Below are 19,377 nucleotides of genomic sequence, written 5' to 3'. Positions count from 1 at the left end.
ATTAATGGTGGCAGGGTTGGGGGCATTTTTTTCTTTTATAATCTCTTCTATGTTCTCTTTAAAGAGAATGTATTACTTTTGTAATAAGCAAAAAATAAACTACATTTAAAGATTCACTGGGCTGATAAGAGAAAATGCTGGACATATTGATATTGGCTAAAAGGTTGGAGCCTTGTAATGACTTAATGAATGGTTCTGTGTACCTTCTGTACTCTTGCTTCAGTGATAGCATTACTGTATGTGCTTCTGTCTAGACATCATGTCACAAAGCTTTTAAAACGACAGCAACACAGCATTGCTCTGTCTAGGCTTTTGCTCCCATCCATTAATACTGTTTCCTTCCATTTTGACATCATAATGCAGTCTCAGTGGGCTTGCTTGCACTGACATTACCTTGACAATTCCATAGTGAGAAGCAAACTATTGCTGGAGTCATTTTCTGTTCCCAAACCTTTACTCTGTACCTTCTCTCCCACCTTTTGATGATTAGAACCCTGTCTTTCTCCGTGTTCCTATACCTCAAGCTTTTATTATTAGGAAATCTATCAGAAAAATGACAGATGGGCAGAACCTTGAGCCATTTGAACGTCTAGTTACCAGAATTATTTACTTAGCTTCTAACCGGAAATCGAGTTCAAACAAGTCTCTACACAATGTCATTCTATTTCCCAGAAATTGGTTTCCTTCTTCCCCTTCTTTTCTTTCCTTCCGTCTCCTCTCCCTTCCCTCCCCCCTTCCTTCTTCTCTTCCTTTTTTCTTCCTCATCGTCCCTGCTTTCCTCCCACCTTCTCTCCCTTCTTTCTTCCCCTCCCCCCTTTCCTAAATATTCACCGAATACTTTCCTTGTATCTGGCACCATAATAGGTGCTGGAACGTCAGCAGCAAACATACAGGCAGTATCTGCCTTCATAGAACTTATAATCTGGTGAAGACAGAAACTGTGCAAGTATTACAAGTGTGATAATTAAGTTTTGAGAAAATGGGCAGAGATTGACCACATCATATGAAGGCAGGGATATAACTTATCTGGGTATTGAAAAATATTGCCCTACGAACTGATATTTATTATGAGATTGAGTTAACCAGGTAATGAGGTCGATAGTTCACTCAGGGTTGGGTTTTACAGGTGGGTGTGATCAAGGGAACAGTGGAGTCCAGGAATTTAGGGCACAGTTATGATTTCAAAATGACAGACCATGGAATCAAAACTCGTTATAAAGAGAAATGAAAATAGGAAAGGATCTTACTGAGAGAACGCTTAGGTGTCAAGAGACTAAAAGCCCCAAAGAGGTCCAAATAAAAGTGCACTGGGAATCCTCGAGCATAAAATATAGAGGGAGAAGAGACTGTGGAGCCCCCAGATAACTATTCACAGATGACTGACAAATTAGTGATTTGGAGGAGGAGCTGTTTCAGAGAGTGAGAAAGACCAGGATGTGACCATAGAAGATAGTGGAGTGAGGAAAAGGTCACTGGAGATGAGGACAAGGAGTGACTGAGGGGCAGAGTGTTGAATAGCTCATTTACGGGGATGATGAGGTCTCCCACGGCGATGGAAGGAACTGCAGTAGAGGGAAAGATTGTGAGCTGAGCGCTGAAATTTTCTTTGGAGGGACAGTAGCACTGGTTTTACACACTCGTGTCATTTGATAGACCAGAGTTTCTCAAAGTGTGGTCTATAGGCCCCAGGGAGTCCCCAGGATCTTTTCAGAGGGAGTCTGTGAGTTCAAAACAATATCACAATAATACCAAGTCAGTTGGCCTTTTCGCCATGCTCATATTTTCACTGATGGTGCAAAAGTTATGGTGGATAAAACTACTTTGGTTGTGGTACAAATCAAGGCAGTGGCAGCAAACTCACAGGAAAGAAATGAAGTTTTCCTTAAGAAAGTCCCCCCTGAAACAGTAAAAGTTATTAATTTTATTAAACCTCAATCTTCGAATACATGTTATTTAGCTGTTCTACGTGACAAAATGGGAAGAATGCATTAAGAACTTCTACTGCACTGAAGTATGATGATTGTCTTGAGAAAAAGCAATTGCTGGAATAGTTTCATCAGAGTAGCCACTTGTTTCCTGGAACATTGTTTTTACCTGACAAGATAGCTGCGAGGCTGTGGTTATTCAGGCTTAGCTATTTGGTAGACATTGAACAGGGAGCGCATCACTTCATGGAAACCAAATAACCAAATAACAACATGCGAGCTTTCCAACAAAAATTAAAAACTTGGAGGGACGCCTGGGTGGCTCAGTTGGTTAAGCGTCTGGCTTCAGCTCAGGTCATGATCTCGCAGTTCATGAGTTCAAGACCCGCGTCAGGCTCTGTGCTGACAGCTCAGAGCCTGGAGCCGGCTTCATATTCTGTTTCTTCCTCTCCCTCTGCCCCTCTCCTACTCATACTCTGTCTCTCTCTTTCTCTCTCTCTCTCAAAAATAAATAAACATTAACAAAAATTAAAAAAAAAACCTTGGAAACCATATCCACTACTATGAGCTTGATGAGATCACTGGTGATATTAATAAATTTGACGTTTTTATACTGTAGAGTGAAATGTGTTACTATTTTTAAGATATGCATAGTGAACCATCAGTTTCCAAGTTTCCAATGCCTGATGTTAAAAATCATGTGTGAGTGACAGGTCCATTCAAGGTACACACAGACCAGTGGACTTTAATGCAACGGGGTGCAAAAACAAAATTCATTGACATGCTTTCGGATTCCACACTGCAACTAACATTTAAGAAATTACCACTTGTCAGGGTATCTGGGTGGCTCAGTCAGTCAAACATCTGACTTCGGCTCAGGTCACGATCTCGCGGTTCATGAGTTCGAGCCCCGCGTCGGGCTCTGTGCTGACAGCTCAGAGCCCGGAGCCTGCTTCGGATTCTGTGTCTCAGTCTCTCTCTGCTCCTTCCCTGCTCACACACTCTCTCTCTCTCTCTCTCTCAAAAAATAAACATTAAAAAAACAAAATAGAAGAAGAAATTGTCAACTTGTCAAGTTGTAGTGTAGTATGAAAGAGCACCCACAATTACCTAAAAAGGAGAATGAAAATTTCCTCACCCATCTAGAATTTTCAGCTCCATAAATATATAAATATATGAGGCTGATTTTTCTTCCTAAACCTCAGCAAAAGCAACGTAAAGCGACAGACTGAGTGAAGAAGCAGAAAGGAGAATCTAAGTGTCTCCTACTAACCTAGACATCAAAGACATTTGCAAACGTGTAAAACAATGACACGCGTTTCACCGATTATTTTTCTTGGAAACGTGTTTTCAAATAAAATTATGGCATATATTGTAATACGTAATGGGTTTGTTAGGATAAATTTAAATAAGGACATATTGTTATATTTTCTGTTTCGATTTTGAATTTTGAATCAGTAGATAGCCCACTTAAACAAAGGCTCTTCGGGGTCCTCAGTAATACGTTAGAGTGTAGAAGCCTCCTGGGATCTAAGTTTGGAAACCATTGTTAAAGATGAACATCACTTTCCTGACTATCCCCTGGATCCCTGTCTAGGGTTTCAGACTGGACGCCATCTTTCATTCTGACTAGTAGCTCATGGAATGATTAGCGTCAGATTTGGAGCACCTTTTTTTTTTTTTTCTATACTAGGGTGATAATTGTGCCATTTGTCACCGCAGAGGCTGCCTGACTCTCAGAAGTTATGATAATATTGGTGGTAACAGACAATCTTCCTACTTTGCTCAGTGGGCTGCCCAGGCTGTGACACTGTGGTAGAAGCAATGACGCTTTGGGAAGAAGCTCAGGCTTGGAGCCAGGCATGCTTGTGGCTTGTCCACCTTACCCTGTGTGACCCGGGTAAGCTCTTTAACCTCTGAGGAGGCAGCAGAGGGTAACAGAAAGAACATGGCCTTGTAGACAGGCCAGTGTCTACCTTTTACCTCTGTTACTCCAGGCAAGGCTCTGACTGTCTCAGTTTTGTTGGCTGATTTATAAAATGAGGAAGCAGCCGCATTATGGGGAAACGAACATGGTCTTTGCCATCAAACTGGGTCAAATTCTGACTTTGTCACCCTTGGGCTATGATTTCTGGGGCTGCTTAGCTCTTAGAAATCTCAACTTTCTTCTATACAAGTAGGGCTAATAATATATACAGCCTAAGGTCGTTATAGATATTAAATGAGATAATCCATGGGACATCTTAGCATGTAATAACAAAAGCCAACCTTTAACAAATACTTCATAAGCATTTTAACATGTTTTCAATAACACCGTTGGGCAATGTTATTTTTAACCAAGTTTTACAGATGGGAAAACTGTAGCTCAGAGATGTTAAGTAACTTGCTCAAATTTTCAAAGTCAGCAGGTGGCAAGATTCAAAGTCAGTCCTCTTACTCTGAACCCCATGTTCTTAACCACTGGGCTTTCTGCTACTCTGACTCTTCAGAAAAAGTTAGTTCTCCTGGTTCTTTGAAAATATAAATAAAATTGGTAAACTTTTAGCGAAACTCATCAAGAAAAAAAGAGAGAGTAGTATTCCATTGTATATATAGACCACGTCTTCTTTATCCATTTGTCAGTTGATGGACATTTAGGCTCTTTCCATAATTTGGCTATTGTTGAAAGTGCTGCTATATACATTGGGGGTACATGTGCCCCTATGCATCAGCACTCCTGTATCCCTTGGGTAAATTCCTAGCAGTGCTATTGCTGGGTCATAGGGTAGTTCTATTTTTAATTTTTTGAGGAACCTCCACACATTTCCCAGAGCGGCTGCACCAGTTTGCATTCCCACCAGCAGTGCAAGAGGGTTCCCCTTCCTCCACATCCTTGTCAGCATCTATAGTCTCCTGATTTGTTCATTTTAGCCACTCTGACTGGCGTGAGGTGGTATCTCAGTGTGGTTTTGATTTGTATTTCCCTGATAAGGAGTGACACTGACTATGTTTTCATGTGTCTGTTGGCCATCTGGATGTCTTCTTTGGAAAAGTGTCTATTCATGTCTTCTGTCCATGTCACTGGCTTATTTGTTTTTCAGGTGTGGACTTTGGTGAGTTCTTTATAGATTTTAGATATTAGCCCTTTATATGACATGTCATCTACAGCAACGATGATGGAACTAGAGGGTATTTTGCTAAGTTAAGTAAGTGAGGCAGAGAAAGACAGATACCATAGGTTTTCACTAATAAGTGGATCTTGAGAAACTTAACAGAAGACCATGGGGGAGGGGAAGGGAGGTGGAAGGTACAGAGAGGGAGGGAGGCAAACCATGAGACTCTTGAGGACAGAGAACAGACTGAGGATTGATGGGGGGTGGGGGAGAGGGGAAAGTGGGTGATGGGCATGGAGGAGGGCACTTGTCGGGATGAGCACTGGGTGTTGTATGGAAACCAATTTAACAAATTATATTAAAAAAAATTTTTTTTCAACGTTTATTTATTTTTGGGACAGAGAGAGACAGAGCATGAACGGGGGAGGGGCAGAGAGAGAGGGAGACACAGAATCGGAAACAGGCTCCAGGCTCTGAGCCATCAGCCCAGAGCCTGACGCGGGGCTGGAACTCACGGACCGTGAGATCGTGACCTGGCTGAAGTCGGACACTTAACCGACTGCGCCACCCAGGCGCCCCGACAAATTATATTTAAAAAGAAAAGAAAAGAAAAAAAGAGTACCAAAATTGATAAAATCAGAAGTGAAAGAAGAGAAGTAGCAACTGACACCACAGAAATACAAAGGGTTATAAAAGGCTACTACAAAAATCACATGCCAATAAATTGAACAGCCTAACAGAAATGGAGAGATACCTAGAAATGGCACTCTTCCAAAACTGAATCAGGAAGAAATAGAAAATCTGAACAGACCAATTATTAGTAACAAAATTGAATCAGTAGTCAGAAAACTCCCAACAAGCAAAAGTCCAGGACCAGATGGATTCATAGGTGAATTCTATGAAACATTTAAAAAAGAGTTAATACTCATTTTCCCTAAACTATTTCAAAACTAGAAGAGGAAAGAAAGCTTCCAAATACATTCTACAAGGCCAGCATTACCCTCATACCCAAACCAGACAAAGACACTATCAAAGAAGAAAAGTACAAGCCACCTCTGCTGAACATGGATGCAAAAATCCTCAACAAAATATGAATAAAACCACATTCAACAACACAGTAAAAGGATCATTCACCACGATCTACTGGGATTTATTCCAGGGATGTAAGAATTGTTCAATATCCATAAATCAATCAACATGATACACCACATTAACAAAATGAAAAATAAAAATCATATGATTATTTCAAAAGATGCAGAAAAAAGCATTTGACAAAATCCAACATCCATGCATGATAAAACCTCTCAACAAAGTGGGTTTAGAGGGAACGTATCTCAACATAATAAAGTTCATATATGACAAACCCACAGCTAACATCATACTCAACAGTAAAAACGGAGACCTTTTTCTCTCACATCAGGAATAAGACAAGGATGTCCACTCTTAGCACTTTTACTCAACATGATCATAGAAGTCCTAATCACAGCAATCTGACACTAGAAAGAAATAAAACACATCCAAATTGGCAAGAAAGAAGTAAAACTGTCACTATTTGCAGATGGCACGATACTATACATAGAAAACCCGAAAGACTCCACCAAAAAACTATTAAAAGTAATAAATAAATTCGGTAAGGTTGTAGGATGCAACATTAATGTACAAAATTGCAAGCTCTCCTCTGTACTTGTCTCTCTAAAATTAGAATAACGTGATCCACATAGGACTGATATAGATTTAAAAGAGTTAATTTATATAAACCCTCCGGCATCACACCTGCATACAGTAGGAACACAATAAATTTTCATCATTTCTCAAAACTGTGATTGGCTGGAAGGAAAACTTGTACAGCCTTTTCCTTTGCTTAAATTTTGCATCTCAAAATTAATGCAGGGAGATGAAAAGAGTTTTGGAGACGGACAGTGGTGATGGTTGCACAAAAATATGAACGTACTGAATGTCACTGAACTGCACATGTAAAAATGAGTAGGATACTCGCACTTACATAATGTGTATTTTACTTCAATAAAAAAATAGAAAAACACAGAAAGGGCACAAGGCCACATATCTTTCATTTTAAAACCAGGACACTTGTTGGGATGAGCACGGGGTGTTGTATTAGGGGATGAATCACCGGATTCTACTCCTGAAATCATGATTGCTCTATATGCTAACTAACTTGGATATAAATTTAAAAAAATAGTACGTGCAATTCTTTTTTTTTTTTTAACGTTTATTTATTTTTGAGACAGAGAGAGACTGAGCATGAACAGGGGAGGGTCAGAGAGCGAGGGAGACACAGAATCTGAAACAGGCTCCAGGCTCTGAGCCATCAGCACAGAGCCTGACGCGGGGCTTGAACTCACGAACCGCGAGATCATGAACTGAGCTGAAGTCGGATGCTTAACCGACTGAGCCACCCAGGCGCCCCAGTACATACAATTCTTAAGAAGGAGGATAAGATCATGCAAATGTTGGAAGCGCCCTTACTGCCAAGGCTTCCAAGTAAGAATCCCTGTGTTTGTTGACACACCCTTCCTGCTCTATCCCCACTCCCACCAGGTAACCTGAAGGGTAAGGGAATATAGTGTGGCACTGTTGTACATTCTGCAGGTACCTAGATGCCCAAATCAATGGGCAAACATTACAAATTAAAGAATTCGGCATCTGATACAAACTGGTAAGGAAGAAGTAAAACTCTCACTCTTTGCGGACGGCGTGATAGTATGTATGGAAATTCTGAACGATTCCCCCCCAAAACTACTAGCACTGGTAAATGAATTTAGGAAAGTTGTAGGATACAAAATTAACATACAGAAATCTGTTGTACGTCTATACACTAATAATGAAGTGGCAGAAAGAGAAATTAAGGAAACAGCCCCACTTACAATTGCACCAAAAATAAAAAAGTACCTAGAAATAAACTCAACCAAGGAGGTAAAAGACCTGTACTCCAAAGACTGTAAAACATTGATGAAAGGAATTGAAGGTGATGCAAACAAATGGAAAGATATTCTGTGCTCATGGACTAAGAGAATCAGTGTTGTTAAAATGTCCATTACCCAGAGCAGCCTACAGATTTAATTCAATCCCTATTAAAATACCAACAGCATTTTTCACAGAACTAGAACAAATAATCCTAAAATTTGTATGGAACCATAAAAGACCCTGAATAGCTGAATCAAGCTTGAAAAAGAATAACAAAACTGGAGATATCATAATCCCAGATTTCAAGATATACTACAAAACTATCATAATTAAAACAGTATGGTACTGGCACAAAAATAGACACATAGATCAATGGAACAGGATAGAGAGCCCAGAAATAAACCCATGCTTTTATGATCAGTTAATCCATGACAAAGGAGGCAAGAATATGCAATGAAGGAAAGACAGTCTCTTCAACAAATGGTGTTGGGAAAACTAGACAGCCACATGCAAAAGAATGAAACTGGACCATTTCCTTACACCATACACAAAAATAAACTTAAAATGGATTAAGTATCTAAATGCCATACCTGAAACCATAAAATTGCTAGAAGAAAGCATAAGCTGTAATCTCTTTGACATCACCTGCAGACACATTTTTATAGATATATCTCTTTTGGCAAGAGAAACAAAAGCAAAATTAAGCTATTGGGACTACACCAAAATAAAAAGATTTTGTGCACCGAAGGAAACCATCAAGAAAACAAAACACAGTCTACTGAACGGGAGAAGATATTTGCCAATGATACATCTGATAAAGGGTTAATATCCAACACCAACTCAACATCAAAATACCAAATAATCCTATTAAAGGTGGGCAGAGGACATGAACGCACATTTTTCCAAAGAAGACATACAGACTACATGAAAATATGCTCCATATCACTAAAAGGAGGCAAATGCAAATCAAAACCACAATGAGATACCACCTCACACCTTTCAGAATGGCTGAAATAAGAACCAGCAGAACTAACAAGTGTTGCCAAGGATGTAGAGAAAAAAGGAACCCCAAGCACTGTTGGTGGGAACACATGCTGGTGCAGCCACTGTGGAGAACAGACTGGAGTTTCTTCAAAAAACTGAAAATAGAATTACCGTAGGATCCAGGAATCCCACCACTAGGTATTTACCGAAAGAAAATGAAAACACTAATTCAGAAAGATATGTGCACTCCTATGTTTATTGCAACATTGTTTACAATAACCAAGATATGGAAGTAACTCAGGTGTCTGCTGATAGATGAATAGATAAATATGTGGCATATATATATATATATATATATATATATATAAAACGGAATATTACTTAGCCATAAAAAAGAATGAAATTTTGCCATTTGCAACAACGTGGATGGAACTAGAGAGTATGATGCCAAGTGAAATAAGCCAGACAAAGACAAACACCATACGATTTCACTCACATACGAAATTTAATAAACAAAACAAATGAACAAAGGAAAAATGAGAAAAAGAAAAAAAACAGACTCTTAAATACAGAGAACAAACTGGTGGTTTCCAGAGGGGAGGTGGGTAGGGGGATGAGTAAAATAGGTAAAGAGGATTAAGATTACACTTATTCTGATGAGCACTGAGTAATGCATAGAATTGTTGAATTATTATACTTATATACCTGAAACTAATATAACACTGTATGTTAATTATACTTGAATTTTAAAATGATAAAAAAAAGATAAAAATTTCAACATCTGTTTAGCCCTCTTTAGGGCATCTTCTTTAAGATGGAAATCCTGTCATTTGCAACAACATGGATGAATCTGGAGGACGTTATGTTAAGTGAAATAAGCCAGACAGAGAAAGATAATATTGCATGATTTCTCTTCTATGTGGAATCTACACAAGTGTAACTCAAAGAACTAGAGAGTACAATGGTGGTTACAAAGGACGGGGGACATGGGGAGGAGTTGGTCAAAGTGTACAAATTTATAAGATGAGTAAGTTCAGGGGATCTAATGTACAACATGCTGACTACAGTTAATTGTACTGTATTGTGTACTTGACATTAGCTAAGAGAGTAGATCTTAAGTGTTCTCACACACACACACACGTAACTATGTGAGGGAATAGATGTATTAATTAGCTTGATTGTGGTGATCGCTTCACAATGTACATCAAACCATCACATTGTGCATTTAAAATATATACAATTTTTTTTCATTTATATCTCAGTACAGGTGAGGAAGAATTAATCTGTTTTCGTATTATTAAGATATCTTTCTATGAAAAGACCTTTTTGAGTTTACAACAAAAATAAAAATTACCGCAATATAAATCTTAAAAATTGAAGTAAGGGTCTTTCCTCTTTACAGGAGAGTAAGTCGGGCTGTTCAGAGTTCCACCTTGACAGCACTTAACTGCCAGCTGAGCGCCTGGTCAGAGTGGACAGAATGCTTTCCATGTCAGGACAAAAAGGTAAGACATTTTTAACCAGGTTGGGGGCATTCGATATTTGAATTGTGAACTAGGCATTTAAATGGAGATAAGTAGGTCTATAAATCTGAGGTCTGGGTCGAAATCAGGTCTAGAAATAGGTATTTGGAAGCCATGGGCACATAGATGGTGGAACTTTTTCTGCTTTTGTTTATAGGTCATTATGGGGTGAGGCTACATAAGATGTATATGTTAATGGCTGATGTGCAGAGAGGGGGCCATTCAGACATAGGCACACTGATCCCTGTGCCTCTCTGGATCCTGGTCAACCTGTTGCCCTCCAATGAAGGTCATTTAGAGGGGCTAATAACCTGTGGGGAGCTGAGATAAACCAGAGAATGTTCCTGAGGATTCTACTTTCATGGCTTAAAAAGGCTGACACACCCAATCAACAGACAAGAGTCTATCTTGCCCACCTAAGTGGTTTTGAATGGTCCAAAATGGTCACTAAACCCAGTGTCATCTCAAAGAAAGGGGGACTTTGGGAGCACCTGCTCTGCTAGGGCGGAGTATTAAAATTCTGACCTTGTTCATAATTACTGGCTCATGGTAATAATAAAAGGCAGAATAACTTCTGTTTTATTACTATTTTAAAATCTCTACAGACAACACATGCCTTTACTGGATGTACCCAGGGTAGGATGTCTCCAGGCTCCCACCTCTCCCAGTTGGAACACCATTGCCTGAACATTGTCTATTGGTACATTACTGTCAAGTCTAAGTGGTTAAGCTCTGGTTCTACCACTCGGATTCTGACTCTGCATCTTATTTGTTATGTTACTTTGGGCATATATTTTATCCTCTCCATGCCTCTGATTCCTTATCTATAAATGGAAGTAGGAATTGTACTTACAGCATAGGCTTATGAGTATTAAATGAGTAAGGTATGCACAGTGCTTTCCATGGCACCTAACATATAGTAAGTGTTCAGTGAATGTTAGCTGTTTGTATAATTACTACACATGCCTCCCTCTCCAACCAGCTGCCACTGCCTGAATCAAGACTTGTTTTTCTCTCCCCTGAGCTTCTGAAGAGTGGGCCTCCAGATGCAGTCTTCGGTGACATGCAGGGCTACCTTGTGAATGAGTTGTTCAAAATCACATGGAATTCAAAATCATTACGGATGGGAACACAATTGGGACCTCATTTATTCAGCTTCAAAGCCTGAAATTATTTATTTTGCCTCTCCTGTCTCTGAGATATGCCAAGGAATCCCAGACTGCCCCGTTCAAAGATATCTGGCTACCAGAATCTCATTTTGCTTTGATATCCTGTGTTACTTTTCTGAGTCTGCTGTAACAAACTGGGTGGCTTAAAAGCAATGAAAATGTATTCTCTCACAGTTCTGGAGGCCAGAAGTTTGACAGGGCCATGCTGCCTCTGGAGGCTCTAGGGGAGAATCTGTTCTTTGCCTCTTCTGGATTCTGGTGGCCACCGGCAATCCTTGACTTGGGGCCAATCTCTGGGCTCCACTCTCTACCCCTGTGGCCACATTACCTCTTCTTCTTCTGTGTGTCTCCTTTGTGTGTCTGTGTTAAATCTTCCTCTGCCTTCCCCTTATAAGAACACCATGATGACCGCTAGGGCCTACCTGGATAATCCAGTGTAATCTCTCCATTTCAAAAACCTTAATAATATCTATAAAGACCCCTTTTCCAAATAAGGTAACATTTACAACTTTTAAGAACTAGGACTTGCTTTCTTTGCATGGCCAGTATTTAGCTTATTACATATCCCAAACTGCGTTTTCCCCTCATGTGTTGCTGTGTAGGCAGCAGAGAGCACAGGTGAATGACTTACTATTCAAATTAGAATTGAACTTCTCAAAGTAATGACTCAAAAAGACATATGTGTCTTTAAAGAAATCCTTAAAACAAATTCTGTTAATTATGTAAGGGAAAGACCATCCTAGTTTCTTCTTATTCATATGGTTTTTATTCCTCTCAAAATCACCCAAACAAAGATGTGCATTTCTGGAAAGAAATATTATTGACTAGCTAGAAAAGAAAATGATATCTTAATGATACCAACACAGGCACTACCATGGAGAAATCCCTAAGGGAGTATCTGCACCAACCTTTCGGCAACACAATGTCTTCATTATTTGATAACGACCTAGAAAATGGGGAGTCAGTGGGAATGAACCTCATGACTGCACCATCATTCCAATACAGGAACCAGGGGAAGGTGATAATGTCATTTACAGTTACCATTTATTAAATCATTTCTATATACCAGGCACTGTGCCGATGCTTTAATAAATTCTTAGCTGACTTTCATAGCCAACTGTAAGTGACGGATAGATACCACGGTCTTTGGTTAGGTCACCCATAAAGAAAGAGGCACAGCCTAGATTTGACAGTTGGTCAGTCTGATTCCAAAATGCCCATGTGCCTGATCCCTTCACTCTCCTGCTTCCCCCTCCACTCTGTGGAGAGTCATAAGCGATATTAGTGGCCATCTAATCCAATTCCCATTCAGTCATAAATCCTTCTGGAGTAGCCCAACAGCAGGCTAACAAAATGATATTGATGGGGTAACTCTTATTACTGAGTATATTCAAGACAGCAGGCAAAGTGCTGACTTCTTTACATGTATTATCGCTAATGTTCACAAGACCCCCATATCTCTCATTCTATAGATGAGAAAACTGAGGGTCAGCGATGTTAAGTGATTTACCCAGTGACACATACACAGTAAGTAGCAGAACTGGAATTCTAACCCAGCTTAAAATGGGATTCAGAATAGTATTTGACCTCCTAAAGTTGTGGGGATTAAATGAGATAAAGAATATGAAGTGTCCAGCCAACAAACACTCAATAAATGGTAGTTACCATCATCATCGTTGTGTTGGTAACTGCAGGTCTTAAAACTCTGACGGACTTTTTAAAGAGTGAGAAGGAGATTTGGCTGTACGTTGGTACGCTAAGCACTTCTTTATGTACTGATTTGTGGGGCAAGAGGTTGGAAGAGAATGAAAATGTCCTTATATTTCCAAACCAATTGTTAATCACACTCCCTTCCCATTGAGTTTATAAATCCCTTATCACTGTTATTAACTGGGAGGTAGGAAAGGCAAATGGACAGATTTACTCTTCACCTTTTTTGCTACCTCTGTCTCTTTGCCAGTGAGCAGTTGTGGAGGCAGAAGTAGACAAGAGGAGGGAGGGGGAAGCTGCAGCTCCACATGTACCCACTGGAACCTTCTGGAAAAACTCCATTGATAATGATGTGGAACCACTTCTGTTTAATGGGCACCAATGATATGTCAGACACAGGGCCAGGTGATTTCCTCACACATTCTCTCAGTTCTCACAACACCCTTTCAAAGTGAGGGGTCATCATACTTTACATATTAGGAAATAGAAACTCAAAGGTAAATGAACACAGGTGAAAGAATCATTAGTAGCTATACTTAGTGAGGTCATCTAGGTCAACCACCTCATTTTACAGATTTGGAAACTGAGGCACAAAGTACCAGGCACTGATACTTTACATAGCAAGTAAGAAAGAGATTCAGGAATAAAAAACAAACACCAGAACCAGATCTATAAATACAGACAACAAACTGATGGCTGCCAGAGGGGAGGTGGTGGAGGGATGGGCAAAATGGGCAAGGGGAGTGGGAGGTACAGGCTTCCAGTTATGGAATGAGTAGGTCATGGGGATGAAAGGTGCAGCACAGAGAATGTAGTCAGTGTTATTGTAATGGCATCGCATGGTGACAGATGGGAGCTACACCTGTAGTGAGAAGAGTGTAACATAGAGAAGTTGAATCATTCTGTTGTTCAACTGAAACTAATGTAATATTGTGTATCAGCTATAGTAAGGAAGGAAGGAGAAAGAAAGGGAAGGAAAGAAAGGGAGGGAGGAAGGGAGAAAGAAAGAGGATGAAAGAAAGAAAGAAAAAAGAAAGAGAGAGAGAACAAAAGAAAGAAAAAGGAAGAAAAAGAAAGAAGGAAAAAGAAAGACAGAAAGAGAGAAGGAATGAAAGAAAGATGGAAAGAAAGAAAGAAAACAAGAAAGAAAGAAAAAAGAAAAAGACGAAGGAAAGAAGGAAGGCAGGAAGAAAGAATTAGGCCAGGAACTCACTTTTCTTGTTGCTGAAACCATTGCTTTCCTACTTAGTTATGAACCTTCTTAAAGGAGGGGCCTGTGGGCTGAGCCAAGGCAAGAGGCAGCAGAAAATATGGCACTGCACATTCTCTTATTGGACACTTTGCATGGAGCTCTCCATACAGCATGTTTTCTATTGTTATCTATTTTGTCTCCTCAACTAGACTCTAAGCTTCTTGAAGGTCGGAATGGAACCTCATATTTCTCTGAATATCCTAGTGTTCAGCTTCCTCTTTCTACACTAGTGCCCAAAGCTATGCACCATATAGAAAGCAGTATCATGAAACCATAGAGCTCCAAGATTGGTGTGAATTTTATTCCTTCCGAACTTCCTTCAACAAGGATTTATTCATATGCAGTCAAAGCTGAACCCAGGGACTGAGATGATGTCTTCATTTCTTGGATGGTCTCTTTTTACATAAGTAGGCTAGATGACCACTTGATGCCCACAGTTCCCAGCAAGTTGGGCAAAAAGAAATGGTCTTTTCTAATAGTTCTAAAAGAAAATCTTCAGAGAGAATAATGATTGCCCTAAGGATGAGCCAAGAACCAATCTCTAAACCAATCACTGTAATTTGGCATATGGTGCCCTGGTTGACCTGGCCTGGTTCATACCCACACACTCCTGTGATTTGGGGGGTGAGATCATCCCCACCTGAACCATATGAGATATGTTCCAAGGAAAGGGAGGATGCCATGACTGGAAGAAATGGTACGGAGGGAAAGCAACAAACATCTCATAAAAGTGCCTCCTGTGTACCTGACCCTAGATCAAGTACCAAGTGTATGAAGTCAAATAAGACGTGGTCCTTCCTTCACCACTTCTCCTCACCATGCAAAAGGTTCTTAAACTAGTAAGAAAGATAAATGAATAAGCAGACAAGGGATCACAACCTTACATGACAAATGGGAAGAGAGAAGGAGGTGCAGGGAACTATGGAATATGTTACTTAGGGAAGGCTTTCAGAGGAGGTACACTGTGAATCATGAAAGATGAATAGGTACTAAGCGGTTGAAGAAAAGGGAGGGGAGAAGGTCCTTCGTCTCAAGTAAAAAGACCCCAGAAATATTTTGTTTGAGTCTTTCATTGGATGCTTGAAGGCCCTATTCAATATCCCTGCTGATGGTTGAGGCACCTCTGGCTGAATACCACCAGTTATGAACATCCCCTCCAAAGACAGCTTTTTAGGCACCTCTCAATCACGAGACAGTTATTCCTTATGTTGAGCTGACACCCGCCTGCACAAATCTTGTTTGATTGATAGACAATGAATGTGTCTGGTTCAAAATCTGATTTAGTACCGATTCCGGAGCCTCCTGCAGCCAAACAAGTTTGGGGGAACCATCTGCAGTGGTGATGTCTGGGATCAAGCCAGCTGTCAGAGTCCCACAGCTTGTCTAGAGCAAGCGCAGTGTGGACAGGATTTCCAGTGTAAGGAGACAGGTGAGTAGCGTTCCAGTGAGATAACAGCTGCGCCTGTCAAACTTAATGTGCAAAAACAGTCACTCACGAGCTTGTGAAGATGCAGACTCCTGAGCCCTTCCCCTAGAAGTTGGCATTCTGTAGGTTTGGGATGGGGATCAGGAATCTGCATTTTAAGCCGACGAGTAACCCAAGTAATTTTGATGTAAGTTTGTAGGAACATCTGTTGATTCATTTAGAAAAGGTACAGTTCACTCATTCATCCATTCATTGGATAAATATTGACGGGGCATGTATGTCCCAGGCGGTGTTCTACCTGCTGGGGATACAGAGATGAAAAGATGATGTGCCTGACCTCGAGGTACTCCTAGTCTCTTTGGGAGAGAGACCTATAAGGAGTGATGATAATATTGTATGATAGCCAGTGTAATGGGTGTTTGCTCATGGTCCAAGGGGACTCTCTGGAAGGGGATGCTCAAACCTGTGCTGGGAAGTCAGAGCAGGCTTCAAAAGGGCACTTGAGTTGGGACTTAGAAAGGAGCAATGGATTTGCTAAGAGAAAGAATATGCAAAAGCACAGGGATTTAAGGGCTGGCGATAGTGCAGAATGATTGCAGGTCAGGGCTTTGGGAAGAGAGGTAGAGGTTGGGCCAGGTAGGGAACTGGGGGCTAGACCGTGGCATTTGGAAGAATGGGAATATTTAGGAGCCACAGAAGGATATAGAGAAAGGTCACTGGAGCTGCATATGGAGGATGAATTCTAGAGGGGAGCCTGCTGCAGGGCCTGAACAGGGGGTGGGGGCTACGGGTGGGAGACAGTGAGGCTGCTAGGAGGGCAGAGGCAGTGAGGACAGAGACAGGATGGACATGATGAAGGCGGGGGAGGGGCTGTTTCAGAAGTAGGGGGGGCTTGGTGACTCTGGATGCGGGTCATGGGAAGAGGGAGGAGTCTGGGAGGCTCTGGAAGCATCCACAGCCTCTCCTTTCTCAGGTCGCTGCCTGAAACGCCACCTCGTGTGTAACGGAGACAAGGATTGCCTTGATGGCTCTGACGAGGATGACTGTGAAGATGTCAGGGTCATGGAAAGCGACTGCAGCCTGTATGACCCCATTCCAGGGTCAGAGAGTGCGGCCTTGGGGTGAGTCCTGCTTCCTGACTGCTTGGGCCCAGGGAATGGCTTCTCTTCAATCACGAGTATTAGTTTTAGCAACACAAGAGGGTCTTTTAGGAGAATTGCTCTGCCGAGTGTCCTGTGAGGCAACTCTCTCTGTCCCCCTAAGGTGGCATATTGGTCCACTCAGGCTGCAATGGCAAAAGAAACGTATAGCTTATACAAAACAAAAATGTATTTCTCACAGCTCTGGAGGCTGGAAGTCCAAGGCCACGTGATGGCAGAATTGGTTTCCTCTGAGGCCTCCCTCCTTGGCTTGTCGATGGCTGCCATTTCCCTGTGTCTTCACATTGCCCTTCCGTGTGTGTGTGTCGGGGTCCTAACCACCTCTTATAAGGACACCAGTCATATGAGATTAGGGCCCACCCTAATGGCCTCATTTTAACTTAATTACCTATGTAAAGACCCTCTCACCAAAATAGTCAATTTCTGAGGTACGGAGGTCCAGGACTTCAACACACAAATGTCAGGGGGACACAATTCAGCCCCTAATACTCATCAAAGGGGATTCCTATTGATTTTGATCATGACTGTGGGATAAACAGAGTGGAAGCATGAAATAGTGAGGTGTTAACTTGAAAATGAATCCCTGCTTATTGGCAAAAAGATCACAGACCATGACCTTGCTCTCGTGTGATTCAAAGGAGCATTGAAATACACTTCACGAGTGTGCTTTACCTACACGGAACACTGAAACCAGCAGAATGGCCCCACGCCCACTCCCAACAGCTGGTTTTTTATTCTGTTCAAGATCTCAGAAGCCTATCCTGATATCTATTTTTTTTTTAATTTAAGCATTTCCCAGTTTTAAAATTTTTAATTTATTGCTACAGAAAGAAAATATGTTTGAGGTAAAAAAAATGAAAGTCTTCCTTCGCCCTTCCCGACCCACATCCCACCCAATCACCCTCTCTCACTTCCTTCCCTGGAACTGACCCCTGTGTAACAGTTTGGTGTAGGACTTTCAGATCATGTAAAAAATGCACCAAAAATATACATTGTATGGAAGCTGTGCCTATATGTATTGTGCATGATAGACATAAGCATATTTTACATAAATGTGATCATATTATACATAATGTATGTAACTTGCTTTTTTAACTTAATATATTTGGAAGATTTCCCCCCATATTTTCTATTGTCTTTTTCTAAGCAACATAATGTTCCATAACAGGGGTCAGCAAACTATGGCCTGAAGGCCAAATTTGGTCTGTTGTCTGCTTTTGTAAATAAAGTTTTATTGGAACACAGCTTTCACCCTACAGTGATGGAGTTGAGCAGTTGCAACAAAGACCTATGGGCTGTAAAGCCGAAAATAGTTCATGTCTGGCCCTTTATAAAAAAAGGCTGCTGATTCTTCTCCCATAGTATCACTACATGAAAATTTATTTGACTATTGAAAGATGATTATATTGTTTCCCATTTTTTCCCTATTATAAACAATGCTGCAGTGGACATCCTTGTACATGTATCTTTGTGCATGTGTGTATTTCTGCATAGATTTCCAAAAAGTGGCATTTCTTTATATCTTTTTATTTTCATTGGGGTTTCTGCAACCAGCTTGTCTAAATACAAGTAGTCTTAGTAACCTCTTATGCTTAGAGGTTATAGTACGTCTTAAAACTAATTATTCTTTTGGCTTTTTGTTTGGCTCACCGGAGAGCCTATATTTATAAGCCAAAGGCAGAAACATGTTCAATGCTCGAGAAGATAGAAAAGTAAGCAGAGAAGTAAAGGGAAGGAACACAGATTTTAGCGTCAAAAAATTTTATCTGTGACTATAGGCAAATTGCTTAATTTTTCTGAGCTTCAGTTTCTGCATTTGCAAAATTGTCAGGAGGTTGAAAGTTAACACATGCTACATGTCTGGTAGAATGTGTATTCAATTCACCATAGCTATTATTACATTACTTCCATTAATATGAAGGAAGAGATGGAGAGAGGAAGGGAAGAAGGAAGTTAACATACCTTGAATTTCTACTATATGCGGGTGCTCTATAATTACCCATTTATTTCTTCAAGACAGGTTTTATTCATAGTGAACCCCCTGCTCATCTTCTGCCTTTGTGTCTTTTCATGGAGGGAATGAAAAAATATGACACATGTTATGACAGAGGTAATCACTGACTGCCATGGGAACACAGAGGAAGGAATAGCTGTCTGTCCAGGATAATCAAAGAGGGTCAGATAGAGGGGGCAATGTTTGAGTTGGGTATT

At 40.7% G+C, this 19,377-nt stretch overlaps 1 protein-coding gene across 1 annotated transcript in view; it reads left to right on the top strand.

The window, feature by feature from the left end:
* C8A (complement C8 alpha chain) overlaps positions 1-19,377 on the top strand; it is a 69,304-nt gene that overhangs the window by 11,871 nt on the left and 38,056 nt on the right. Inside the window, exons 2-4 of the mRNA XM_047873344.1 lie at positions 10,329-10,431; positions 15,865-16,009; positions 16,980-17,127. Coding sequence (XP_047729300.1) covers positions 10,329-10,431; positions 15,865-16,009; positions 16,980-17,127 — 396 coding nt within the window. The remainder of the gene's footprint in view (positions 1-10,328; positions 10,432-15,864; positions 16,010-16,979; positions 17,128-19,377) is intronic.

The sequence above is a fragment of the Prionailurus viverrinus genome, chromosome C1, assembly GCF_022837055.1.
Source record: "Prionailurus viverrinus isolate Anna chromosome C1, UM_Priviv_1.0, whole genome shotgun sequence".
Classification (NCBI taxonomy): Eukaryota; Metazoa; Chordata; class Mammalia; order Carnivora; family Felidae; genus Prionailurus; species Prionailurus viverrinus.
Note: the sequence above shows the minus strand (reverse complement) of the source record. Positions and strands in the feature narration are given on the sequence as shown.